Source organism: Crinia signifera, chromosome 4, assembly GCF_055691185.1.
Source record: "Crinia signifera chromosome 4, ASM5569118v1, whole genome shotgun sequence".
Taxonomy (NCBI): domain Eukaryota; kingdom Metazoa; phylum Chordata; class Amphibia; order Anura; family Myobatrachidae; genus Crinia; species Crinia signifera.
The window spans coordinates 75,692,529-75,720,349 of record NC_139220.1 but is presented as its reverse complement, the minus strand read 5'-3'; the positions used below and the strand labels follow the sequence as shown (position 1 = coordinate 75,720,349).

At 45.3% G+C, this 27,821-nt stretch overlaps 1 protein-coding gene across 2 annotated transcripts in view; it reads right to left on the bottom strand.

Annotated features, from left to right (window-relative positions):
* MAT2B (methionine adenosyltransferase 2 non-catalytic beta subunit) overlaps positions 1-14,150 on the bottom strand; it is a 35,534-nt gene extending 21,384 nt beyond the window's left edge. Inside the window, exon 1 of one of the 2 annotated variants that reach the window (XM_083181866.1) lies at positions 14,023-14,150. In XM_083181866.1, the coding sequence (XP_083037992.1) occupies positions 14,023-14,052 (30 nt within the window). In that variant the 5' untranslated portion in view covers positions 14,053-14,150. Of the gene's footprint in view, positions 1-1,508; positions 1,667-14,022 lie in introns of those variants that run through there. The other variant, XM_083181865.1, reaches the window with a different exon arrangement.
* Positions 14,151-27,821: the final 13,671 nt, after the last annotated feature.

Below are 27,821 nucleotides of genomic sequence, written 5' to 3'. Positions count from 1 at the left end.
TAACTTGTTGTCAATGTCCCTCCTCGAACTTCTTATTCACATAAATTACTTGAGAGGAAGCACTGTGTGTTTAAAACAGAAAAGCATTGGGCCGGATACAGAGATAGAGGCAGTAACACGGCCACGGCACCTGTATGCTGTGGCTGAGCTAAAATGTTTTTATGCCACAGAAGGCGTAACTGCTGACTATGTGATTTTCTGCCGTGTCCAAAGATGCAGCATTGGATCACTATGTAAACACTGGTTAGTCAGGATGGCCAGTGTTTTCACATCACTTCCATGCCATTACCATCTCTGCCGCCAAATTGCCACAGTATTTCAATAATACTGTGGCATAAGTGCAGGTCTGATAACACGGGTTTGCATACATCTGTGAATCTGGTTTTACCATTGCAGAAATCTTAGGAAGCCATATTTTCTTCTTTCCGTTATACAGTTCAGTCTCTTTATACATTCAGTCTATATGCAAACCTGCAATACTACAAACATTACCTGAAACACCCCTTTGCAGAGATTAATGTATGGTAGGATGGTAATATAAAACAAACATTAAAGCCCTCTACCTCACTAGCCGTTCCCCGCTGATGACGATATTGCATCTAAATTTGCCGATGTTGACGTGGAAAGGGGCGACGGCTGCTGCATGGTCATCGTTAACAAGGACCTCCCTCACCTGAACATGCAGGACAAGGGAGGGGGTTGTTAACGACATTAATTGTATGTATAAAGCCCTTCCTAAGCAATATTGTGAACAAAATCGCCTAGTCTGTATGGGGCTTAACCAATGTTAAAAAAAACAAGTAATCATTTAAGGCTTATAAAAATGGACTGCATACTTATACTTACTTTATCAACACCAAGCACATATGTATTACATCAGGCATGTCCAAACTGCAGCCCTCCAGTTGTTGTGAAACTACACATCCCAGCATGACTTGCCAGTTTTAGCATTCCCAAATAGCAAAACTGTGGCAAGGCATGCTGGGATGTGTAGTTTCACAAAAGCTGGAGGGCCATAGTTTGGACATGCCTGTATTACATGATGTGCCAAAAATAAATTAACATCTAATGTACTGTATGACCAAGTCTGAATATTCAGCTGAACATGCATTAAGGTACAGGAATATGTTTAGTTGTAACACAACACTGCAACTTCTACATACAGTACACACTGGGGTAAATGTACTAAAGTGTGAGTTTTAAGAAGAGAAATGTTCACCATTGTAACCAATCATATTCTACTTATGATTTATCTAGCGCCTTCTAGAGAGATAAGTAGACTCTGATTGGTTGCTATAGGCAATATCTCTCACTTCTAAAAACTCACACTTACGTAAATTTACCCCACAGAGGAAAGCAGAACTTTGGCGCGAATTTGTGTCATCACCAGTGCATGGGTGTGGGAGACTAGCGTAATAACAGCACCGCAGGTTGTGCGTCTGCAGCACAGCAAGAACTGAGGCCTGCGTGGAAAGCCTGGCTCATTGCAGTCTCTGTCTGCACCTCACCTGCTCCACCACATCCACCCAACCAGGGCGGAATCGGATCTTACACTCGCGCCGTCTCCCCTCCATGTCAGTATACCACTGCCGCTGCGGCTGTGCCTCTCTCCTCCTTGCCCGCTTCTGTAGCGCACACTAACTTGTGTGTTGTTATGACTTGTGACAGCAAGTATAGGCCGTGCTGCTGGTGGGCGGAGTCAGACGTTCGATAGGTGCAGGGTAACCAGAACATTTCATACTGACCAATCAGAGACGTAATAAAACCAGGTCACATACACCCCTGCTGGTGTCCTGTCCACTCCTCGCTCAGACAGACCGTGCTCTGCTGAGTCTGCTGCGAGCGCACGAGCATCCTGTGTGTGGTGTGTCACGTGTGGTGTGAGACTTGAGTACGTACGGCCGGGAGAGCACTGCAGCAGTGTCACTGTTACCTCGCATTGCTTATTGCTCAACATATACTCTATAGCTCAGAACAGCTCTGACGTGAACACCAGCATAACTCAGCGTGCACTGTTTCATTGGATTCTAACAAAGGCCCTTATTCTAATCGGCTCGGTACGGCCCGCGTGCGGCCGTACCGCCGATGTTTTCTCTCTGCACATGCGCAGAGGTCACTCTGCGCATGTGCAGGGGAATTCTCCGTGTTAAAAATTTAGACGCCGCAAAGGGGGCGTATAGGGGCGTGAGGGGCTTCATCCCCTCATTTCCCTATGTGTACGCCCCGCGTTTCATGGGCGTTCCCATGCAAACGCGGGGCGTACGCATGGTAATGAGGGCATGACGCCACTCATGGGGGCGGAAAGCTGACGTCGCCGGATGTCAGCTTTCAGCCCCCATACAAGCTACCACACGGACGATTGTCCGTGTGGTCTCAGCTTGCGGGAGCTGCCGCGGCGTGCGGTCCTGCCTTCGATGGTCGTCGACCATCGAATGCAGGGGGCAGCTCCCAGCATGGTGGAGGCGTACGCCTCCACCATTTTCGTGCGGTTCGCCAGCCGTCCGTGTACGGACGGCCGTGGCGAACCGTATGGTGGGCGGGGATTCGTCTGGTGCGGTCGGAGCCGCATATGCGGCTCGACCGCACCAACCAGAATAAGGGCCAGTGTGATTATATATGCTATTTCTAAAATCAATGAACTTGCATAATAGTATAAGCCGTATATTATAGCTTATTAAGTTTTATACGCTGCGATATGCTTTAATTAAGAAATAAAATCATCCAGTAAATAACCATAGGGTTTTTCTTCAATATTTTGTATTAATACTGTTTTTCACATAAATTGCTACTCCTATTTTTCCCAAACTGTCCTTTCTAAAGAAAACATAGGGGGTTATTCTGGTTGATTCGCAAGGCTGCGAATTCGCAGCCTTGCGAGTCCACTAAACCCTGCCTTGCGAATGGTGGTCTGGGGCGATTCCCTCACAGTAACATTTATTCGCAGCCTAATGGGATCCGACAACATCATTCTATGGTCGGCAATCATGGAATGATGGAGAAGGTGCATGCATATAAGAGTGACTCTCAAGTGAGTGGATGCTCGGAAAGAACTGGTTGGGCAACTGACATCCGGTGATGTCAGCTGGCCACACCCGTGTCAGCGGGGAATTTGCATGAGAACGCCCAGGACATTCCCATATGCAAATGGCCCAGCCCGCCACCCCACACTTGGGTGCATGCGGCCGGCAGACACCCTGTTCGCCATGGCCGCAGGTAACCGGCGTATGCACATGTGCAAAAATAACCCTGCGTATACGCATATGCCCACCATCAGAGCCCCTGGGAATATTTTGGTCCGTGCGAACGGATCAGAATAAGGCCCATTGCCCGGTATAACTATGCTGCTGTCTGCTATACTCTGCAGACAGTGGCAGCAGAGGAGGTGCATGGATGCCTGTGGGGGGTGCACGGGGTCTGGGGGCAGCCCAGCAGCTTACCACGGCGATCAGCGGTCCCGTGGTCCCGGTGCTTGGAGATTATGTCATCTACAAGCACCGCCTCCGTCTACACTTCGGGTAGGCACCGCAATGTAAATGGTGTAAATCTCGGATCCGACCCGGCTTGGATCCTTCATCCAAATGCCGAGTCGGATCCAGGATTTTTGGTGTAAAAGGGGTATTAGACAACGTGCTCTGTACTGCATGCAAAGATATACAGTAGTAGGTCTCATTAAAGCCCCATACACATTAGGTGGGGCGCCAGCATCGGCACATGTATACACACTTGTCGATGCCTGCGGTCTGAGCAATGAAGGTGGGGGAGCGAGAGTCATGCAGCCGCATCATGGCTGTCGCTAACAAAGACCCCCCTCATCTGTACATATTCATACGAGGAAGGGGGTCATTATCGATGCGTGGGAGAGCACATGGTTACCGATATTGTGTGTACACATTAATAATAATGATATTTATATAGCGCTTTTCTCCCAATAGGACTCAAAGTGCTTCACCATTGTCTTTACAGCTCGAAATACAAAACAAGCTTAACAGTAGATTTAGATGTCAGTGAAATGCTTGAGTAAATATTTATGTCTTTAGTCTATTTTTAAAGGATTCTACAGTGGGGGCTTCTCGCACTGTGCGAGGAAGAGAGTTCCACAGAGTTGGAGCAGCAAAGTTGAAAGCTCGACCCCCAGATGAATTCAGGGTAATTCTGGGTACTGTAATTAGTCCTTCTTCAGTGGATCGTTGTAATCGAGTAGGACAGTAAGGGATCAGCAGCTGCTGCAGGTACCTTGGGCCCTGGTCATGTAGGGCCTTGAAAGTGAGTAAGCCAATCTTGAAAACAATTCGCCATTTTACAGGTAGCCAGTGAATGGGAGTTATGTGGTTGGAGTGGGGCTGGTTAGTTAATAGTCTGGCGGCTACATTTTGTACCAGCTGCAAGCGGTGCAATTCTTTTGCTGGAAGACCCAGGTAGAGAGCATTGCAGTAGTCTAGTCGTGAGGATATAAATGCATGTATGACTTTAGGCAGGTCTTCTGAGGGAATTAAATGCTTGATTCTGACTATGTTACTCAAATGAAAGAATGAGGATTTGATTGTGATCCAGGACAACACCAAGATTCCGCACATGATCAGAGTTTTTTAGTGCTGTGCCCCCCAGCTTAAGACCTGTCAGTTGACTGTATATATAATATAATATAATAAAGATATCGTTCCGAAGGGCAGTATGGGGCTAAAGAAAGGCTTCAGCATATCTCCCAACTGTCCCACTTTTCGCAGGAACATCATGTTTTTTTGGTACGGTCCCTCGCCCCAGCCTGGGCCGGCAGTGTCCCGCAGCAGGGGTCAGTTGGGAGTCGTCGGTTTTTTTTGGTAAGGTCCCTCGCCCCAGCCTGGGCCGGCAGTGTCCCGCAGCAGGGGGCAGTTGGGAGTCGTCGTCCCCCCCCCCCCCCCCCCCCCCTCCTGTCATCCGTGAATAGACAGCATCCTTTCCTGCAGCCATAGGGGCTGGGGGAATGGCTAGCAGCCTACAGAGCCGCTGGCCAGGCCCCCACTACGGAGAAAATGGGGCGTGGCCTCAAGTGAGCATTGCTGTGTAGACCACGCCCCCTCACTGCTAGACCATGCCCCCATAATTTTGGGCGCACACAGTGTCCCCCTTACTACCTCTCCAATGTTGGGATGTATGCTTCAGCTGAACCCAAATGATCATCAGATCAAAAGAGTTAAATTACCCTGTGTTAAGTAAACACTAGGACTAGGCCATGTATGATTCTATAACTTCACTAAACAACATCTACAAAACAGGCAATACCAACTACAAGCTAGTAATAATATACATACTGTATACTTTTACATACACAGATGATTGTGCAACAGGGTGAATACATATCTGCAGTGGCTTGCTGGATGGAAATAGAAATGCTCACATACTGTACATACTGTACTGTACATTGGCTACACAGCTGAGGATGCATGTTATGCTTGGGTAATTAATATAGGATATTATATACATTGTATATTCTTCTATGAGACATTAAAAAAATTCAAATGTAAGCATTTGTATTAAATATGTATTTGTATGCAAATTGTACATAAACTAAGAACACATCTATGACATACAGTATCTATTGTCTCTCTGTATAGCGCAATCATATACTGTACTGTATATTCATTTCTAGAGGATGGTATCATGATGGAGAACAACCATGTCACTTCAGTCAGATAAATCACTAGACGATAATTGTCTTGTACAAATATAGACATACGGGGTGAAATGTAATAGGATGAGAAATTCAGAAAGTGAGAGATTTGGTAAGAAATCTCCTTTTTTTTAAAGCGGCAATCATTTACACGTCAAAATCAAACATGTTTTGCCGTGTAAATGATTGCTGCTTTAATAATACTGGAGATTTCTTACCAAATCTCTCACTTTCTGAATTTCTCATCCTATTATATTTCACCCACGGTGCCTGGCTCTCCAGTGTCACATCACAGGGAGAAACATGGAGGCACATTGCCTATTGTCACTCATTTTCTAACTAGTTTTTTTTTTTCCCCCAAAGAAACCATTTCCAACAAAATAAAAAGGTTGTAAATCATATAATATTAATAAAGTGGGCACATTATATTAATTATGCATATTACAATCAGTTTCTAAATACTGTACTCATTGGGGCTTTGTCTACTTATTCAATCATATTGTAAACATTTGATAAGCAATGTATATAATATTTGCCTGTAGCTAGTTTCAGTAACACACATACCAAAATACATACCTCTATGCTGCGGATTTGCCAGCATATTCCACATTTCATCAACATTTCAGTCATCCCAGCACTTTCTCTAAGGAACAGTAGCCAGTCATCTGGTACAGCAGGCAAACAGTTGCATTATATAAAGGAGAGCAGATACAATTACATTATGCCCTCTTGTTGGTTGGTGCAAGCTATTGTGCAGCCTATATTACGTAAATTGCACAATTCTATTTCCATTAGCTGAAAGAATGACCTGTCCTGCAGATAAAGTAGCTCATCTCCTATTATTTGAAATGGGCACCAAGGAAGTATTAAGATAAAGGGAGACGCTCTGAGGTTTCCCTGGAGGGGTTTTCTGTAAACAAATGTATAATCTCATCAAACGTTTAGTTCAAGATCAGAGTGGATGTGGCAGTACAGAAGTTAGAATACAGGACTGCACACATTCAGTATACTGAACATTCTGTCTGACTAAAAATGTACATGTCACAGGAGCAATATTCTGCAAAGTTAGTGAATCTGAAAGCAATAGGTGTATTTTTTGGGTCAATTAAAATATGGGCACTATCGGGACACAGCTGCCCATCGCACATACCAAAGTGGGCTGCAAACATAGTTTTTCAGCGCTTTTGGCGCCGTGATTCCCGGGTGGTGGACTGTAATGGGCCTCCGGCCGGCAGGGGGGAGCTGCAGCCTGGAGATCATTTCAAGTGGAGATATAGCTAGACAGGGATGTGTGGACTATTTGCATATATCATGCTATGTTTTACTTGAATTAAGTTTTATAGTGATGTGAATACATTTTATTGTACTTCACTATATACATTATTTTAAGTTGCATCGTTCATTTTTTATTCTGTGGAGACCTACATATTTCATACCGCCCAACATGACCCTCTCCAGGAGGGACACAATGCTCTGTTTCTGGACCTCCCTGTTAATGTAGGAAAGTTTCTCATTGATAAAATCAGAACAAAAATATTAAATTAAGTAAATAGTGTTTCTATCGCATCCTTCATGTAAGTTATGTGGTAATGGGCAGGATTCATTTCTGTTTCTCCACAAATTGCTTATTACATTGGTCATAAATAATTTGATTTGGCCATGGACCACCAATCCAGGGCACCCCTGAAATTTCCCCAAGGCACCCCAAGGTGCCACTGCACACAGTTTGGGAAGCACTGACAACCTGTTCAACACAGGTGATGGCATAGGTCATAGGTTAAGTGGGTAGTCCAGAAATAAAGCACTGTGTCCCTCCTGGAGAGGGTCATGTTGGAAGGTATGATACTTTAGTGGTCGGCGAGGCATTCATCTAGTGAGGAGCGTGAAAGGAGTCCATGCTCAGTGCTCCTTAGACATCGCACAAGCCATGCTGCAGCTGTGCCATCCTGTGTATTTTATGGATGGTTTGTACTGGTGTGTACTATGGTAGGTGCTTGGGGTATTATATGGTGGTTACTGTACTGTACTGTTTTTTTTTTTTTTTTTGCATTATACTGCTGTCGTTGTGATGCTTTAGGTATTGTGAAGCAGTCTTACATTGTTGTTATGGGAGGCTGCATGCGCAACTTCCAGCAGCATCTGATTTCCCCATGCAAAACAATGTAACCAGGGAGCGTTCCAGCGTATGCTGCCCTCTGCTGTGTACATTTGAGAGAGTAGCAGGTGCATACTGTAGCTAAACCGCTACACATGCAATTTGCCTCCCGACAGAACCCTATAACTGCATAGGTAGCAGGGGCAACGCTCCACTGTACCTTCCCCGCTGTCTGCTGGATATGCTGCAAGGAGGTAGCAGGAATTTGCTACTACACCACTCAATGCCAACAATATAAAAGGACACATTTGTTGGTAGCAGGTGACTACCCTATTATTCCCCCAATATACAGAGAAGCCTTGACGTGGCTTGGGGGCATAGCATACACCTGCGCAGGTATATGTAACTAATATCTCTGAATTCTATTATCATGTAGTGTTCAAGATTGGTTACTAATACCATTCAGTGAGCTGTGGGAAAAATGTCTTGTTTACTTACTCAGTATTAACCCCTCCCTTGCATGCACCTGAGTGGTATTACTGAACTAATAGAGCATCTACCACTATCCATATGTATATTGCGAGAGGCAGAAGGGAGTCCATATTGGGAGAAGATATGGGTCCTGATATGCCACATGGAGTAGTCTGGGGTTGCTCCAAGGTAGGTAGCTCTTAGTTTGGCTATATCAAGTAAGGAGCCATTATCATGTGGCTTCTTGATGGTTAATCGCAGACCCAATTTAGGGTAACGGTGGTGTGGGGTGCGGTGCCCCTGGACTGGTTGAGCTGGGTGGCTTTAGTGCGGCATGCCCTAACATTCTATTAACACTTTTCACTCACTAATACTATCTCTTCTATTTTAATTACACTTCATTTTTTAATTTTATTTTATCTCTCTCTTTATATATAGCTTCGGCTTTCTATCACTAATTTATTAACACTATAGTATCTCACTGGCATGCCGCACTGGGCTTTCTAGCTTATGACAGTTTTTGGGGTGCCACACCCTGCACCTAGATATAGCGCTAGGCTCCACAGGTCCTAAACGCGATATGACTTCCGGGTTGCGGTATCGCGTGAATCCCGTCACCCGGCGTCACAATCACTGCCCGGCTACTGCGTGCTCTACTCCCGGCCGGGAGGAGACTTGTGGGGAGGGTTGGAAGCAAAGTGCAGGGTAGTGGTGAGATGTAGTTCCTCCAACGCGTTGCGACCCTTCTGGGACTTCTTCAGTTAATAATTACCTTGTAGTATGCATTTCCAGCTTGGGTACCACCAGCACACATATGCATAATCTGTTCAGTGGGATTCTTCATAATTAATTATTGCATTAAACGTGCATATATATTCATTATACTTACAATAACCATTTGCTCCCGCACACCCTGAGCGCAGGCCTCATTACCCCCTTGTTCCACTCTCAAGCTAATGCCCACATACCGTTTATGGAGTCTCTGCCTTGTAGTGTAACCATGTACACAATAATATATGGGGGGATAAGACTTCCTGCCCTAATTCTAAACATACGCAGAATTGGCATATGCATTCCAAGAACACCCCCAACCCATGGATGTTGGCCTTGTATGAAGACCACAATTTGTACAGTTATATATATATGTGTGTGTGTGTGGTATATTTATTGACATACACTAGGTGCATGTGTATCTGTTGATTGGATTAAGGGCCTGATTCACTTCTGCTCGCTAAGCAGCGGTTATTCGCTGCTTAGTGAGCGTCTTAACGCCGCCCACCACCCTGCTAAACTAACACACACCCGCCGCCAGCACCGCCCACATCTCGCATGCGGCCAAAGGGGAGAAATCATTCGATGGTCGCCGGCCATCAAATGATTTTTCTCCCATTCTGAAATAAGTCTAAACTGGCTTTTATTTCTGTCAGAGTCCCCTGAAGAGGGCGCTGATGTCATGTGAAGTCAGCCGCCCACCCCCAGCAAGCATCAACCCGCCTTCGTTCCCAGGGGAACGCTCAGCATACTCATGGGGATGCTCATGAAATGCTGGGTGTTCCCCTGCTCCGGACTGCCTGCCTCCCTACCCCTGCACATGTGTATAATCACAGAGCTGCACCATCGGTCCCTAGTGTGAATGTGCTGGGGATCGTATGATATTGAATCACCCCTAAATGTATTAGTAGGAGTTATACATTGTAATCCTTTTATATCATACTTGCCTACCGATACCTCCCAACATGACCCTCTCCAGGAGGGACAAAATGCTCTGTTCCTGGACTTTCCTCTTAATGTATGTTCACATCACCTGTGTTAACTTTCTTGTCAATTATCCTGTTCAACACAGGTGCTGGCAATCATACATTAAGAGGGAAGTCCAGACACAGAGCATTTTGTCCCTCCTGGAGAGGGTCATGTTGGGAGGTATGCCTACCTGACCCTCTTCTTCAGGGAAAAAATGCTGTTTCTGGACATCTCTGGTAATGTAGGATTGCCATCACCTGTGGTGAAACACCTTTCTTATTAGTTACCTACAGTAGCTCCTCACAGGTGATGGTAATACATGACCAGGGAAGTCCAGGACAGAAGACTTTCTCCCTGAAGGAGAGGGTCAGGTAGGCAACCATAGGGTTCCTGATCTTGCACTAACAGGCATACGGCTGCCTGCTTTGGATTTTGGATGTCTGATTGAACAGTCAGCTCTTAGTTTAGTTATATTTAAGTAAGCCATTATCATGTGGCTCTATACTAGTTAATTATAGACACAGATTGGGGTAACATGAGTCTGGGGTGCAGTGCCCCTGGATTAGTGTGGCTGGGTGGCTGTGAGGGGCACACTATAAATTTCTATATCAGTAACACATTCTCTTACTAATTTCTTCACCAACACTATTTCTTACATATGTTAGTTACATTCATTACTTTTGCATCACTTTTTGTATATCGCTCTAGCTTCTTAGCACTAACATTTATTATCACTTTCATTTTCTCACTGTTGTGCTGCTCTGAGCTTTCTGGCTTATGCTGATTTTTGGAGTGCCGCACCTAGAATGATGTAGCAATAGGGACCCCTAATACTCATAGAAGCCTTGACGGGTAGCTTGGGAACTTACCAATGTATTTGCAAATATATGTAACCAAGATCTCTGGTATCATTCAGTGTGCTGGGGGAAACAATGTATTTTTTCTTACCCTCACAATCTGTCAGTTCGGTGCTAGGCCTCTTCTATTTACCATATTTAGTAACAATATACAGTGGCGCACGCAGGGGGGGTTCTGAGTACCCGGAACCCCCCCAGGAATCTAAGGGCCCTAGACTGAAAGCTGAGGGTCCCCTCTTTCCAAGGGTACAAGAATTTAAAAAATCGGGAAATCTGAGATATCTGACTTCAAAGCAGTGGTCCCCATCTAAGCCTGTTAATTGCTCTTCCCAGTCAGATATTTCAGGTACTTTCTGACTTAGCGTTTTTCTGAGGGTATTTTCCAAAAGCTGGGACTCTCCCCCTTTGATGGACACTAGTAGCTTGTCGGGATTCTCTAGTTTTTAACTCCATTAAAAGCTAAGAAATCTAGTTCCGGAAACTGGAGATACCTGCAGTCAAGCAAGCTGTCCTCCCACCAGAAAATTATGAATAATAAGCCCAACTCCACTATACACCCCTCTTCTGCGTATTAAACATCCTCTACCACCCTGGAAGTTATGTATCAGGACCCCTTCATTCAGCCCAATGCTCCCTTCTCCCACCTCATCTCCCACCATCTGTGCAATAAAGGGATAATAATTAGTGGAAATTACTGATCCAGGCCCTACATGCTGAGTGGTTGATATAATACCCCCTACCAGCCGCGGGACATCAAAGCTTCTGCTCATAGCACCCCCTACCGCTGGAGGATAGGTAGGGGCCCAAATTTATAATAATAGAATATTGAGTGCCATTCTGGGCTCCATACTACAAAAAGTGCATTGTAGAAGAGATAAAGGGCTATGAGGACAGATTAGCCAAATTGGGAATGTTTATGCTTGAAAAAAGACGTTTAAGAAGAGATATGCTTAACATGTATTAAATATATGGAACTATCAGGTACCCTCTTAAGGTCAGTGACTAGGACATGTGGGCATCCACTTAGACTAGAGTAAAGGAGATTTAGTACCCTCTGAACGAAGGTTTTTTTTTATGCCCAGGGCAATAAAGGTGTGGAACTCACTGCCAGATGAGGTAGTGTTGGCGGACACAATTTATACATTTAAGCAAAGGTTGGACAAGTTCTTAATGGATAACAACATTCAGGGTTATCACCACAACATCATGGTTTAGTAATGGGAGCAGTGGGCAAACAATGCCAACATAAATCAATAGTTAGTACAGTTGGGGATAATACATTTAGACATATGGGGCAGATGTATTAAGCCTTAACAAGAGATAAATGCAAGGGTGATAAAGAGAGATAACCTTCCAGCCAATCAGCTCCTAACTTCCATGTTACAGGCTGTGTTTGAAAAAAAGTCAGTAAGGAGCTGATTGGTTGGACATTTATCTCTCTTTATGACCCTTGCATTTATCTCTTGTTAAGGCTTAATACATCTGCCCCATCATTCCTTATTGAGTTATCAAATGAAACAGGTTGAACTTGGTGTACGAATGTCTTTATGCAACCTTACTTAATATGTTACTACAGCATGTATGTCAGTTGAATCTGTAGTGTGAATGTGAACTCTGTATTTCAAGTGAAGTAAAGAAAAATAGGGCTGCCCTTCAGAGTTTAAGGCCTCCATACACCAGAATGAGATTGGACCCAACCATCCAATCTCTTCAAAAAGTTCTCAGGTTGCAAACTAGCGAAGGGGGAAAAGGGGCGAGAGGAGATGAGTGTCAGACACCGTGCATGATTCCGTTGGTAACTACTGTCCAGCTGTATGCCACAGGCAGTGATCAGTTGGTTGGCTGTGCCAAATGTTGGAAAGGTGTTACTGACTGGAGGAAAATAATATGTTCAAGTTTGCTGTTGCTGGTTATTCTCTGGCCCTCCCTGTTGGCTGAGTCAGAGCAGTCAATGTGCCATGTGTACCAGCCTTCATTCACCACCAAAAGATAAAGCCAGAGAATAGCCAGCAACAGTCCAACATTAGCTTTGCGTGCAAACATGAATCATGCTCATTTCAGCTTGTCCCATAATTAGGAGCTGTGATTTTAAAACATAGAGCCATAAGAGAGACAACTCCTAAAATAAGTAAAAGTGCATACTGTACCTCCCAACTGTTCCTATTTTCAGTGTCCTGCGCATGGCGGGCAGTTGGGAATCCCCTCTTTCCGGTGCTGCTCTGCTGAGCATGCGCACAGTGTCTATTCCCACAGACAGAAGAGCTGGGGCATGGCCAGCAGCTCACAGTGCCACTGGCAATGCTCCGACAGCTGCAAAAATAGTCACTAGGCCACGTCCCCAAATTTAGGGTGCGCGCGGAGGTCCCGACTTGTGCTTTTCACAAGTTGGGAGATATGAAAGCAGAGTCACAAGCCTATTTGCTGCATGTTAGGTACTATAGGAAATAAGTAATTAAATGTTATCACATACAATTTTCCTAAAAAAAAAAGTAACAATATTTTTGATGTGCAGTCTTTCGTATAGGATAAAGGTAGCATATATTTTTTTTATAAAGATCAACACAGTGGCATTTATTATATCTAGTATATGTAACGAATTACAGCCTAATTTTGGATGTAGCTATCTTTAAATATTTACATGTTAGAGATTCAAGACGTCCTTTGGATTAACGACTAACACAAAAAAACTCTTGCGCCAAATCTATCAAATAATTACCAATGGCAAATGATTTGCTCTGATTAAAAGACAAATAAAAAGAATGATTGGTTTGAATAAAAGGTTTAGATCTGTAAACACTGTACAGCACAATTAAGCACATTAGACATTTGATATAGGAAAGTAACCGGAAACCTCAAATATAAATACAATTCCCTACATGATGAATATATATTAGATCTTGATAGAAAAACTGCCGGTAATAGAAACGTAAACATCGCACCATGTAAAAATCAGAATACTGGACAATATAACCATATTATTTGCACTGTACACACATTACAGTCATTTGCATAGTTTCCGCAATTTGCGTTGTATGTGCTGCATTGACATGTCATTTGGAAACTTTGCTAATCCACCCTTTAGGATGAATACTATAAACGTCACACAATAGTCATTGGAGCAGTTATAAACATATATTACACGTCTCTTCATAGATACATTTAGGTTAATTAACACAGCAAATGTAAAATAATACAATCAGCGACTATCTTACCTCGTCTATTTCCATCGACAGCTCAGGCATTTTGTGACGTTGTTCTATTAATACATTAGTGTGGAAATTCAGGAAGCAGTGTATTTTTACGTCTCTTTGTCTGTCAGCACAGAGCACATGGGAGGGAGTCAAAGAGAGAGAGAGAGAGAGAGGGAGAGAGAGAGAGGGAGGAACAATTCACCATCTGCCCTTTGCACTTTAGGTCTTGTATATATTTATTCTTTCTTATTAAACTTGACTAGTTATTTTTCTGCTAAGCAATAAAAAGCAATCATTTTATCTTAAATCAAATAACTGATAAGAGACAAAGGGAAATTTACTAATATGTGTATTTTACGTTACATGTGATGTTGCTATGGGCGAACAATCAGACCCTATCAGTCTACTATCTTCTATAGGGTGCTAAATAAATAAGAAGTAGATTCTGACTGGTTGCCCATAGCAACATCACATGTGAAGTAGAATACACATCTTAGTAAATTTCCCCCAAAGTAGTTCCATATCAGGAGAGGATGTACTGTAATTCCTCTTTTGTGGGAGGGTGGCTTTTCCAAACTGCAGGGTGACTTGTACAGATGGGGCAGGCTTCTTCTTTGCTGGCGAATCGCCAGAACATCAGCACTGGCGATCCGCCAGCAGCCTCGCTAACCATCTGACTGAGACGCACGTGCGTCTCACGCGCACGCGCGTCTCAATCTCCGTCGGCGGCGCGACGGAAACTCTGTCCGTCTCCGCTTCAGGGAGACGGACAGGGTAAGCGGGGGTGCGGGCAGCCGGGGGGGACCCCGGGTGACCGCCGACAAGCCGGCGATGACCCGCGGGAAGCGCCGTCGGAAGGGGACGCGTGCGCCCCCTTCTCAAAATAGATATGTCGCTGGCGGGGGATGGCGGCTGGCATCACCATCCCCTGCAAAGATGGTACCTGCCCCATCTGTATAAGCTTGGTCAGCATTCATTATTTTTATGAAAATAGTTCATTGTGTACAGCTTTAACCCTGCCAATTTGATAAAATATGAAAATATTGCAATTAAGGATTTCAATAGCTATTAAAAAGATTGTAATAAAGGAATAAAAGAAAACACATTAAGAAATGAACACTTATTATGGTACTTTAGTTTCATGGCGGCAGTTACGTAGTTTACGTAGTGCTGTATTGAGAATACCAATACAGCACTATGCTGCCTACGTAAACTACGTAACTGCTTCTGTAGCCCTAAAACTAAACAATGGTTAATATCCCCACTATCCACCTCATACCCCCAGTATCCACTTCGGCGTGGAGTTGATTATATAAAGTGTGGTGAGCGCAGCGAGCCACCGAGGTCGAAGCGTGGCAAGCGCAGCGAGCCCCGCGATATGTGTGGCCTGTACAGTGGGGATGTGATTGGATAGGAATGGTATATCAAGGTCAAGTAGCTGTTTCTGGAATTTGATAAGCTTGCCTGAAGGTGAGTTTTCAGGGAACGCTTGTAGGTTTGGAGACTGGAAGAGTCTTATTGTGCGTGGGAGTGCATTCCACAGAGTGAGTGCAGCCCTGAAAAAAGTCCTGTAATCAGGAATGGGAGTGAGTAATGAGTGTGGATGAGAGACATAGATCTTGTAAGGAGCGAAGAGGTCGAGTTGGAAGATATTTTGAGACAAGAAAAGAGATGTACAGTATGTTGATGTAGTTTGGTTTATGGTGTTGTGTGTAAGTAAAAGTATTTTCTATTGAATACGGTAGAATACAGGTAACCAATGAAGTGACTGATAGAGTATATTTGGAGAAGATGAATGTCTGGTTAGAAAAATTTGCGTTGCAGCAGCATTCATGATGGATTGCAGGGGCGAGAGTCTGTATTGTGGAAGGCCAATAAGAGGACTATTGCAATAATCAATGCGTGAGATGATGAGAGCATGGATTAAAGTTTTAGCAGTGTCTTGTGCCTTTTACCCAAAAAGCAAAGGATGCTGGATGACTAACTGACAGTCAAGATTCTGATGGCCATTCAGTGGCAAACGCAGGATTTTCAGAAGGGGGTTTCCAGAGGGGTGGAGCAAAGCACGGAGGTGGACACTTAGGTGACCCAGTATATGCCGGGTCAGTTAAAGTATTATAGATAGACCAAATGTTTATAAATAATAATAATAATAATAAAAAAAAAATATATATATATATATATATATATATATATACATACATACATACATACATACATACATAAATACATACATACTGTACATACATACAGGGGTGTCAACAGCAGTGTAGACCCCTGGGCATAGCAATGTATTGGAGCCCCTACCGATCCTTCAGCGGTAGGGGTGGGGGAAGCTTTGATGTCCTGCGGGTGGTAGGGAGTATCAACCGCTCTGCATGTAGGGCCTGGATCAGTAATTTCCACTAATTATCCCTTTACTGCACAGTTGGTGGGAGATGGAGTGGGAGAAGGGGGCATTGGGCTGAATGAAGGGGCCCTGATACATAACTTCCAGGGTGGTAGAGAATGTTTAATATGCAGAGGGGTGTATAGTGGAGTGGTCTCATTATTCATAATTTTCTGGTGGGAGGACAGCTTGCTTGACTGCAGATATCTCCAGTTCCCGGAATTAGATTTCTTAGATTTTACTGGAATTAAAACTAGAGAATCCAACCTACCAAATAGTATTGGGGACTAGGGGATCAGATTTCAGGAGGGAGAGCAATCTGCCAACGAGTATATAGAACTACATACCAGGTGTGTGGAGCTGGAGCAGTAACCAGCTGCTGGAAGGCTGATATCTCTGGTAGTGGTCAAGGTAGAGACAAGCTACTAGTGTCCATCAATGGGGGAGAGTCCCAGCTTTTGGAATATACCCTCAGAAAAACTCTATGCCAGAAATAACCTGAAATATCTGACTGGGAAGAGCAATTAACAGGCTTGGATGGGGACCACTGCTTTGAAGTCAGATATCTCAGGTTCCCAAGGGCCGATTTTTACAATTCTTGTACCTATGGAAAGAGGGGACCCTCAGCTTTCAGCTGAGCGCCCTTAGACTCCTGGGAGGGTTTCTGGGTACTCAGAACCCCCCCCTGCATGCGCTACTGACATTTCTCCAGGAGCCTGACAGTTGGAATTAGAGATGGCCAAAACAGGTCACTAAGATGATCCAGCGGATCACTCAGTGAAAAGATCCAGATCTTTTAGACTAGACCTCGGCTCACTTTGTAAAAAAGGGCTAATTTGACTGAGTAAAACACTGATCAATGGCTGGGTGCAGAACCGCCATTGATGGCAACCATCGATGGCGTCTGCACTGATGGCCATCCCTACCAGCAGCAGCTTTGTTATTCTTTCTTTTACTTGCAGTCTGGGCACTGTATTCAGTCTGTGGAGTTAGTACATCTCAGCTTCCACAGGTGGCAGTGCTGAGCTCAGGCAAATGCATTGTAATGAAAAAATAAACTGAAAGTTAAAGAACGATGGTTCCCCTTTTTGGGATCGGCGGCTCACTCGCTCTTACATGGGATACATCCAAAAAATCTGCTTCATTCGTGAACCGCCCATCTCTAGTTGGAATCCTGACTTACACTGGCTATTATCGCTTGTGGAGGTCCATAACCCCCATAGAGGGAGAATAGAAGCATGGCAAGCACAGCAAGGCCGCAAGGGCTCTAATTGAGTTCACCCCTGTCAGGCTAGTGACAGTCGGGATTCTGATGTCAGAGAAACGACCGTCGGAATCCCAACTGTTGGAGAGTTATACCCAGGGCTATTTTTCAGTAGGTTCCAGCAGGAACTGAGGCCCTTATTCTAGTTCAATCTTTCTGACAAAATATTTCTAAGATGGACAAAACCATGCAGATGAGGCAGGTGCAAAACCCCACCCAAATCTAATTATCTCTGCACAAGTAACACCTGCCTCACCTGCAGTGCACATGGTTTTGTCCATCTAAGAAATATTTTGTCAGAAAGATTGAACTAGAATAAGGGCCTCAGTTCCTGCTGGAGCCTACTGAAAAATAGCCCTGGTTATACCGTACCCCAAACATCTGGGGTGTGGTATAACAATACATTTTGCATCAGGGCATAGACGAATTTAGAATCATTAGACTGCCGGCCTCTGCGGCACACACAATTTAATGAAATGACAGCCGTCCAAAAAAGGGCTGTGAGCCGCCCGGCTGTGTATAGTCACGACTCACTGGCTAACTAACTTCTAGCAAAGCAGCAGCTCCGTCCCCATCAATACCATCAATGTTCCTGCTGGACCACGAGCCAATAGGAGCTCGCGGTCTGGCCACCAATACCACCAATGCCGCTCCTGATTGGCTGCCGGCCATGAGCTCCTGGCTCGCGGTCCAGCGGGAGTATTGAATTAAGCTATCGACGGGGACAGAGCTGCTGCTTTGCTTAGAAGTTAGACAGTGACCATACAGACCCTACCCCTTGGTAAAGTGCAATTCCCCTCCAATGAGCAAATTCACTACCTTTTTGCAATGAGCATTTAACTCCCCCTAGGCTAGGAACAATTCACTCCCTCTTGGCAACAAGCATGTACTCCCCCTTAGCAAAGAGCAATAACCACTCCCCCTTTGCAATGAGCATTTAACAACTCCTTCTTGGCAACAAGCATGTATTCCCCCTTGGCAATGAGCATGAAGCCCCCTTGGCATAGAGCATGAAGCCCCTGGCATCGTGCATGAAGCCCCTGGCATCAAGCAAGAACCCCCTAGCAATGAACATGTAGGGAAGCGGCACTTATGTGTCAAATATGTAATGGGCATTACAGTTTGTTATATAGTATGTAATGGGCATCATGATGTGTGGCACAATATGTAATTGGCATTATGGCGTGTGGCTTTATTTGTAATGGGTATTACGGAGTTTGCTAAAATGTGTAATGGGCATTACGGTGTGTGGTCTAATGTGTAATACTACGCCCCTTTTTGTGATGACATGCCTCCTTTCCATGAGGCCATGCCCCCTTTTCGCCACGCAAAGGTCCAACCTACTTCAGTATTTGGATCTGGGACAACCCATTATTATATTTCTAGATTTGCCTATGCACCAGGGCATAGGTGTCTATTCCTTAGGTGCTCAAGGCCCCGAGCACCCATGGAAAATGATGAGCACACACAGGACCATAACCTCCCAAGTTCTGCTTCTGGGCTGCTGCTGAATTTACTTGCTGCCTTGTGGCTGAGGCACCCGAACTGCCGTACCCGCCGCTCGGGAGACATGAGACAGTAGGCTGGGAGGACGGTAGTGTATTCCTCCATGTAGTAGGGATGGCAATTGACCATTGATGATTTAAAAGCATTGATGGTTTTTGACAAGAATAGTTTTGCCATCGGTGGGGAGAACCAGACGGTTTCCTTCCATCAATGTCAAAGCGTAACCAATTTTTATTTCTTAGCCAAGGGGCCGGGATATAGAGTATAGCTCAGCCTCTGAAACCCATAAAGCCCTGCCCCCAGGTTCTGATTGGCCCACGGGTCAGTTTTTTTAAATAAAAATATTGCTGGGGACATTTGTAACTGGCACTCATGTTGACATGATATGTAACTGGCACTACTGGGGACATCTGTAACTGGCACTACTGGGGACATGATATGTAACTGGCAAAAAAGTACCAGGCACTTTATCACTTCTCCCCCCTTATCACTGCTTCATACATCAACTCTGCAGTCTCTCTTCTTTGCTGGTCACTCATATATTTTAGTCTGCTGTCTTCCAGGTTGTCCACTATGTCCATGTTGTCGCTCATAAATATTATATGCCCACTTATTGAGCAGCCTCCAATGTGTTCCAGCATGTGTCATAACACTAAATACACTGGGGTAACTAAAACTAAACTCAAAATAATGTAAAAAAGACCTCCATTAATTTACTTACAAGAAAAAAAAGCTCAATAATTGTATAAGGCACATCCTTTCTTCACCGCATCCTCAATATCATTAAGAGCATGACAGTGATAACTAGCCATCAGATACAGATTTCAATGAGAGGCTATAACAACAAAAGAGCCAGGACATTACAATTAAACTACAGTAGCACATCCTACCCTAAATCTTTTCATCAAAATATGAAGTAATTTCTCAAACTTATACTGTACTATATACTATAAGTTTTGTAGTTCCATACCCTCCAACATCTGAAGGGCAGAAATCGGTACATACCCAGAAAAGGGGCGTGGTCATGTGTAAAGTGGGTGTGACCACTGATAAAGGGACGTGGTCATCCACTTTCTGAATGTTTACCCAGCATTTAAAATAAAATTAAAAGTGAGCGCTAATAAAATATATAAAGCAGGGTGTACAGTATATCGGCACTCGCTATACAGCAGATACTGTCACTGTTGCCATCCGCAGAGAAGAGGTACCCGATCAGACCCTCCACACATGTCCGGCGGCACTCAGCAAAAAGCAACACAGAAACAAGCCACTTGTAGACAACGTTTCAATGGGGATCTCCCATTTTCATCAGGGCATAAACAAGATTAAACAATCACTCACCATATATGTGCTCCCATCACCAACCGTCCATGTGCGGCGTGTCTCCCCTGGCGTCGGGGCGCCGTTAGATGACGTCACCACGTTGTGTACAGTACAGAACTATAACTGTTAAAAGGAGGGAATAGATCCAGACTGCTTCTCCAAAGAGAGGCAAGATGGATCTTTACCTTGGACACACTCAGGGGCAGATTTATTAAGCTTGGAGAAGAGATAAACTGGAGATAAAGTGGAGAAAAGGTAAAAGGAGATAAAGCACCAGCCAATCAACTCCCAACTGTCTTTTTCAAACACAGCTGATTGGCTGGTGCTTTATCTCCTTTTACCTTTTCTCCAGTTTATCTCCAGTTTATCTCTTCTCCAAGATTAATAAATCTGCCCCTCATTCCCAAGGGATTAAATGAAAATTTAGGGTTAAACTGCTTCTTGTGATTTTGCACGCATTATGCACATTACATTTTTGCTATAGATATGTTTCTGTATTGGAGTATATGTATGCCTTTCAATAATGTATTACCGTTACTATTGTTACTTTTCCATCTGACAGCCTGTAGTTATAGTTCTGTTCTGGTGACGCCGGGGGAGGCGCGTGCCACACATGGACAGTTGGTGATGGGAGCACATACTGTATATGGTAAGTGATTGTTTATTCTTGTTTATGCCCTGATGAAAATGGAAGAACCCCATTGAAATGTTGGCTACAAGTGGCTTGTTTCTGTGGCTTGTTTCCAGTTCAGACCGTTTAAAAACGGTACTGTACCGGCAAAATCAGTACTGTTGGAGGGTATGCTGTTCTGCTTTTTTATTTACATATGGGCCCTTATTCAGATCTGATCCCAGTACAAATTTGTTCTCAAAACGGGCAAAACCATAAGCACTGCAGATGGGGCAGATGTAACATGTGCAGAGAGAGTTACATTTGGGTGGGGTGTGTTGAAACTGAAATCTAAATTGCAGTGTAAAAATAATGCAGCCGGTATATACCCTGCACACAAACAAAATAGCTCACACAAATCTAACTCTATACATGTTACATCTGCCCCACCTGCAGTGCACATGGTTTTGCCAATTTTGAGAACAAACTCCTGCCTAGTTTAGTTAACACTGATCAAGTTGGTTTGGGAAACAAGTTTCCCTCTCAGCTAGGTCTGGAAATTCATCTTCCATTCCTGTTTTTAAATATCAAAATGTGTTAGTCACTCAGAGATGTATTATAAGCTGGTCCATAGAGTCTATCTTACTTAGGAACGACTACATGAGTTCTGGCCTAATGTCTCCTCACAATGGGCAATATTTTGGTTCACTCTTTCTGACAAAATACTTCTTAAATGGACAAAACCATGTGCACTGCAGGGGGGCAGATGTAACATGTGCAGAGAGAATTAGATTTGGGTGAGTAATTTTGTTTCTGTGCAGGGAAAATACTGGCTGCTTTATTTTTACACTTCAATATAGATCTCACTTTGAAGTAAAACCCCACCCAAATCTAACTCTCTCTGCACAAGTTACATCTGCCCCACCTGCAGTGCACATGGTTTTGTCCATCTAAGAAGGATTTTGTCAGAAAGAGTGAACCAAAATAAGGCCCAATGTTGGAGGAATTGCAGGATGGTGGGTAGTATTCTACATGTTTTCTGGTCTTGTTCGGTATTACATTAATTATGGAGAGAGATCTTCCTCCTTATCTCCAAGGTACTTGGCTGTGACAAACCCTCTCCTGGCCCTCCTTTATTAACCAGGTACACTGACAATTTCATCCTTGGTCATATTCCTATAGCTGGTAAAGCGTCTATAGCCCAGTATTGGAAGTCCCCTGATATACCGAATATACAAATGAATGAAAATAAGATTCACAAGCATTTTTTATTCGAGACAGCTGATATTATCTATTCCCCCACAGCCTCATCTATGCATATTAGATGGTTTAGCTGGAGTGACTACAGAGAAAACTCTGGTCGCTCATGCACCCATATTACCTCTATCTGTATTGCGATCACCTAACTCTCTCCTGGGGCCAAATCTAATAGGGTGAGAGTTTCAGAAAGTGGTTTTGCAGTGTAACTGATTGCTGCTTTAAAAAACATGGGAAAACTCTCCCAAAATCTCTCACTTTCTGAAACTCTCACCCTATTACATTTGGCCCCTGGGGTCTGACAGTTAATTATTGTCTATATTTACTTCCTGATCTATGTATGTTGTAATTTTGTGTATATTATCGTATACCTGACATGTACACCACCTATACCATGATCAGGGCCGCCGACAGAGGGGTGCCGTGGGTACAGCTGTCCTGGGCCCCGGCCTCTGGAGGGGTCCAGGCAGCTGCCCACAGTGGCACAGCACCACCCCCCACACAACGCCTCCCCCACCCGTCGGCCCCCCAGCCAGGCAGGCACAATACACAGTGCAGCCTGCAGAGCGCCGAGCCAAGGACACAGAGGGGCTCGGCGATCTGCATGCTGCACTGTGTATTGTGCCTGCCTGGCTGGGGGGGCCAACGGGTGGGGGAGGCGTTGTGCGGGACTTGTTAGGGGAATGGAGAATTTAAGCTACGAGGAAAGATTAAGCAATCTGGGGCTATTTACACTAGAGAAGAGACGTTTAAGGGGGGACATGCTCAATATGTATGAATACATTAGGGGCCAATATAAGGAACTGTCAAACACCCTTTTTTCTGCTAGACAGGAATCTAGGACGCGAGGGCCCGAGTTTAGATTAGAAGAAAAAAGATTTTGTTCATCTAGAAGAAAAAAATTCTTTACAGTCAGAACAGTCAAACTTTGGAACTCTCTTCCTGGAGAAGTGGTGTCGGTACACACTATAAATACGTTTAAAATAAGGTTGGATAAACATGTATTGGTTAAAAACATCCACGGGTACGAATAAGTAACAGAATCTGTCTCTAAAATATCGGAACATACTACTCAACAAGGGATAAACTATTATAAACATACCACGCCGCAAATGCTGGTTGCTGCTGGTAAGTAATTCATAGCTGCCTACCCTCCTGCATTCTGCAGGAGACTCTCTGAAATAGCAGCAATCTCCCTCTCTCCCTCATTAGTCTAGCAATCTCCCTCATTTCACCAAGCCCACATTACACTGTTATATTTTTGGGGAAAAAAGGAATGAGAGACAGATACATTTACATTGAATCATTATGGGGATGGGGGGGGCGCAGTGATGCTGAAGGTCAGTCCCGGCCCCCGACATTTCTAGTGGTGGCCCTGACCATAATTGTTTGTTTTCCCTCCCTTTTTTTTTCTTTTCCTTTCCCCCGTTCTAAACAATTCAATAAAAATCTAAGGGGCCGTACACACCAGGACGATTTGGCATAAAAACCTCCGATTTCGATGGGTCGTACGAGCGTTTGCTATAGATTGGTGCAAAATCTTTTGTTTTAAGCCCACAATTCCGATCCGATGCGCGTACCCGCCGGTCGTAGGTCGGATTGAAGATCCTACCTACTGCAGTAAAGATCTGTCAATCCGACCTCAGATTGGGGGCTGATTGTATGCAGATTGCGAGATGATCGTGTGCACTTGCCTCGTCAGACCGTCGTCAGATCCTGCTTGTTTATACTCATTTCCTGGTCACTCCCTCCGCAGCCATTTTGTGAGACTCGTGGATGGTACAGGATAGCAGTGACGGAGGATCCTGGAGCACAGCCAAATTGAAGACAGGTATTTGGACCTTCCCTACCCACCAATGCATTAGCTGCCCACCAATGCATTAGCTGCCCACCAATGCATTAGCTGCCCACCGCTGGCCACCAATGCATTAGCTGCCCACCGCTGGCCACCAATGCATTAGCTGCCCACCGCTGCCCACCAATGCATTAGCTGCCCACCGCTGCCCACCAATGCATTAGCTGCCCACCGCTGCCCACCAATGCATTAGCTGCCCACCAATGCATAAGCTGCCCACCGCTGGCCACCAATGCATTAGCTGCCCACCGCTGGCCACCAATGCATTAGCTGCCCACCGCTGGCCACCAATGCATTAGCTGCCCACCGCTGGCCACCAATGCATTAGCTGCCCACCGCTGCCCACCAATGCATTAGCTGCCCACCGCTGCCCACCAATGCATTAGCTGCCCACCGCTGGCCACCAATGCATTAGCTGCCCACCGCTGGCCACCAATGCATTAGCTGGCCACCAATGCATTAGCTGCCCACCGCTGCCCACCAATGCATTAGCTGCCCACCGCTGCCCACCAATTCATTAGCTGCCCACCAATGCATTAGCTGCGCACCAATTACCCCCCAGTGCATTTGATGCCCACCAATGCAGTGCAGTGATATATCTGTGTGTGTCACTCCCTCCGCAGGCATTTTGTGAGACTCGTCGATGGTACAGGATAGCAGTGACGGAGGATCCTGGAGCACAGCCAAATTGAAGACAGGTATTTGGACCTTCCCTACCCACCAATGCATTAGCTGCCCACCAATGCATTAGCTGCCCACCACTGCCCACCAATGCATTAGCTGCCCACCAATGCATTAGCTGCCCGCCAATGCCCACCAATTCATTAGCTGCCCACCAATGCATTAGCTGCGCACCAATTCCCCCCCAGTGCATTTGATGCCCACCAATGCAGTGCAGTGATATATCTGTGTGTGTAAATGGTAAATAGCAAAACCACAGCAGGTCATGCTGGAATGTGTAGTTCAACTAAAGCAGGAGTGTCAAGGTTAGCCAACACTGGAATAGATGAAGCTGTGTACACTATCACCTTGTTTACAATAAAAAGGAAACTGGTTGGAGAAACTTAAAACTTTATTGTGATATTAACAAAAGTGAACCTGAAATAAAAGAAGTGTCTTAACAATATATAAACTATGGTACTTGTTTCCTAGCACGGCCACAAATCTTATGGATCGTGTACCTTTAGTTAAGGTAAACGATCCATAAGATGGACCCGATTTCCTTTGAAATCAGGTCCATTTGGCCGGCTAGGATAAAATATCGGGGGCATCGCGTCGGTCGGGACCGTTAACAATGGTCCCGACGCGACCGACGCGATGCCCGCGATTTCCCCATAGGCTTCAATGTTAAAAAATATTTTAACATTGAAATCGTGTCGGGAAAGGTAAAATATCGGGGGCATCGCGTCGGTCGGGACCATTAACAATGGTCACGACGCGATGCCCCCGATTTTTCCATCGGGTTCAATGTTTAAATATTTTTTGACATTGAAATAGTGAAAAAATGTGAAAAATGTGAAATGGGCCAATATGACCCATTTCACATTATAGATGTCCCCGTCGTCACCCCACGATAGACGCCAACCCGAAGCGTGGCGAGCGCAGCGAGCCCGCGAGGGGCGGCGGTGCGCGTCCTCCGACCTTTTCATTCCCCTACTATCCACGTCGGCGTGGAGTTGAGAATAGAATAGTGTGGCGAGCGCAGCGAGCCACCGAGCCCGAAGCGTGGCGAGCGCAGCGAGCCCCGCGAGGGGACGCGGATACCTTCACAGTTATACGCGTCCCCTCGCGGGCTTCACAGGTGTCCGTGGCGACGCGGACACCTGTGAAGTCCGCGAAGGGACGCGTTTACCTGTGAAGGTATCCGCGTCCCCTCGCGGCGCTCGCTGCGCTCGCCACGCTTCGGGCGCGGTGGCTCGCTGCGCTCGCCACACTATTCTATTCTCAACTCCACGCCGACGTGGATAGTAGGGGAATGAAAAGGTCGGAGGACGCGCACCGCCGCCCCTCGCGGGCTCGCTGCGCTCGCCACGCTTCGGGTTGGCGTCTATAGTGGGGTGCGGTGTACGCCGTTAAATTTGGGGGGGTTGGGAATATTTTTACATTGAATACAATGTAAAATCGGGTCCCAGGGACCCGATTTACATTTCATTAAAAAAAATCGGGTCCAAAATCGGTCGGTCGCGACGATCGCATCGCATGCGACCAAATCGCATGCGACCAAATCGCATGCGATGCGATCGACCCGATTTTTCCGACATGACCACCCCGATGTAAATCGGTGTGGCCGTGCTAGGAAACAAGTACCTAAACTATAATCATTTAATAATTTTTTTTATCTATTTTCTTATAGACATGTCTCAGGCTCTGGCAAAGGAGCGTGACTTCGTCGAAGCATTTATCGACAAATACAGGGAGTACGAATGTCTTTGGAAGACGAAGTCCAAAGACTACAGTAACAAAATTAAAAGAGCAAATGCCCTGGATGAGTTGGCCAATTTCAGCCGTTCATATCACCCTGAAGCCAATGCGGAGTGGGTGCGGAAAAAAATCCAAAATCTCCGCACTGTGTTCCTAAAAGAGCATAAGAAAATGCAGACCACCAAGAGATCTGGTGCCGGAGCCGGCGACGTGTATGAGACCTCCTTGTGGTACTACAATCTCTTAACCTTCACCCTGAGTCAGGAGGCACAGAGGACCGGACTGTACCTCATGGTGGAGAGTGAGGGGGATGAGGTGTTGCAGACTGTGGATGAAAGTTCCCAACCATTGTCGGTAAGTACAGACCCGGTATTGACACATGTCCTTCCTCATTATTTTTTTGGGCCCGGAGAATAGGTTCAGTCCACACATGTCTTAAATGTGGTTCTCCTGCCAATGGACAGCACCCACTCCATTAAAATAGTCCTTGTACTGGTCTCTAACCTGCATGGCGCGTGTAGTCCCCCTATACTGTTGTGCCGGCGTTTCCACAGAGGATATCTGCACTACCTCCTTTGGCTCCTCTGGGACCTCTGGTGGTGCTGGTCCTGTAGGCCTTTGTGGTCTTTCCTTGCGGCGCAGTAAATTGTGCAGGACACAGCACGCCATGACGCCCAGTCTATTTTGTCCACCCTCAGGTTGATGGCAGTATGGAAAATGCGGAAACGGCTTGCCAGGATACCAAACGCACTCTCCACAAGCCGCCGTGCCCTGGAAAGCCTGTAGTTGAAAATTCTTTTGTCGTGGTCCAGGCCCCTTTTGGCATATGGCTTCATGATGTGCTCATGAAGGGCAAATGCCTCGTCTGCCACGAACACAAAATTGAGCCCATGTTTGGTTTCCTGGACCGACGGCAAGTGAAGAGTGTTGGAGGTGAGCCTCTGGTAGAACTTGGTATCCTTCAAAGTTCCACCATCCGAAGCACGCCCATTCCTGCCAACATCCAGGAAGATGAACTCGTAGTTTGCATTAACCACAGCCATTTGAACGATACTAAAGTATCCCTTGTAATTGAAGTAGTAGGAACCACTCTGTGCAGGCTGGTTGATGCGGACGTGTTTGCCATCAATGGCTCCTCCACAATTTGGGAAATTCCATGTCTCTTCAAACTCTGCAGCGATGTTTTGCCAATCCT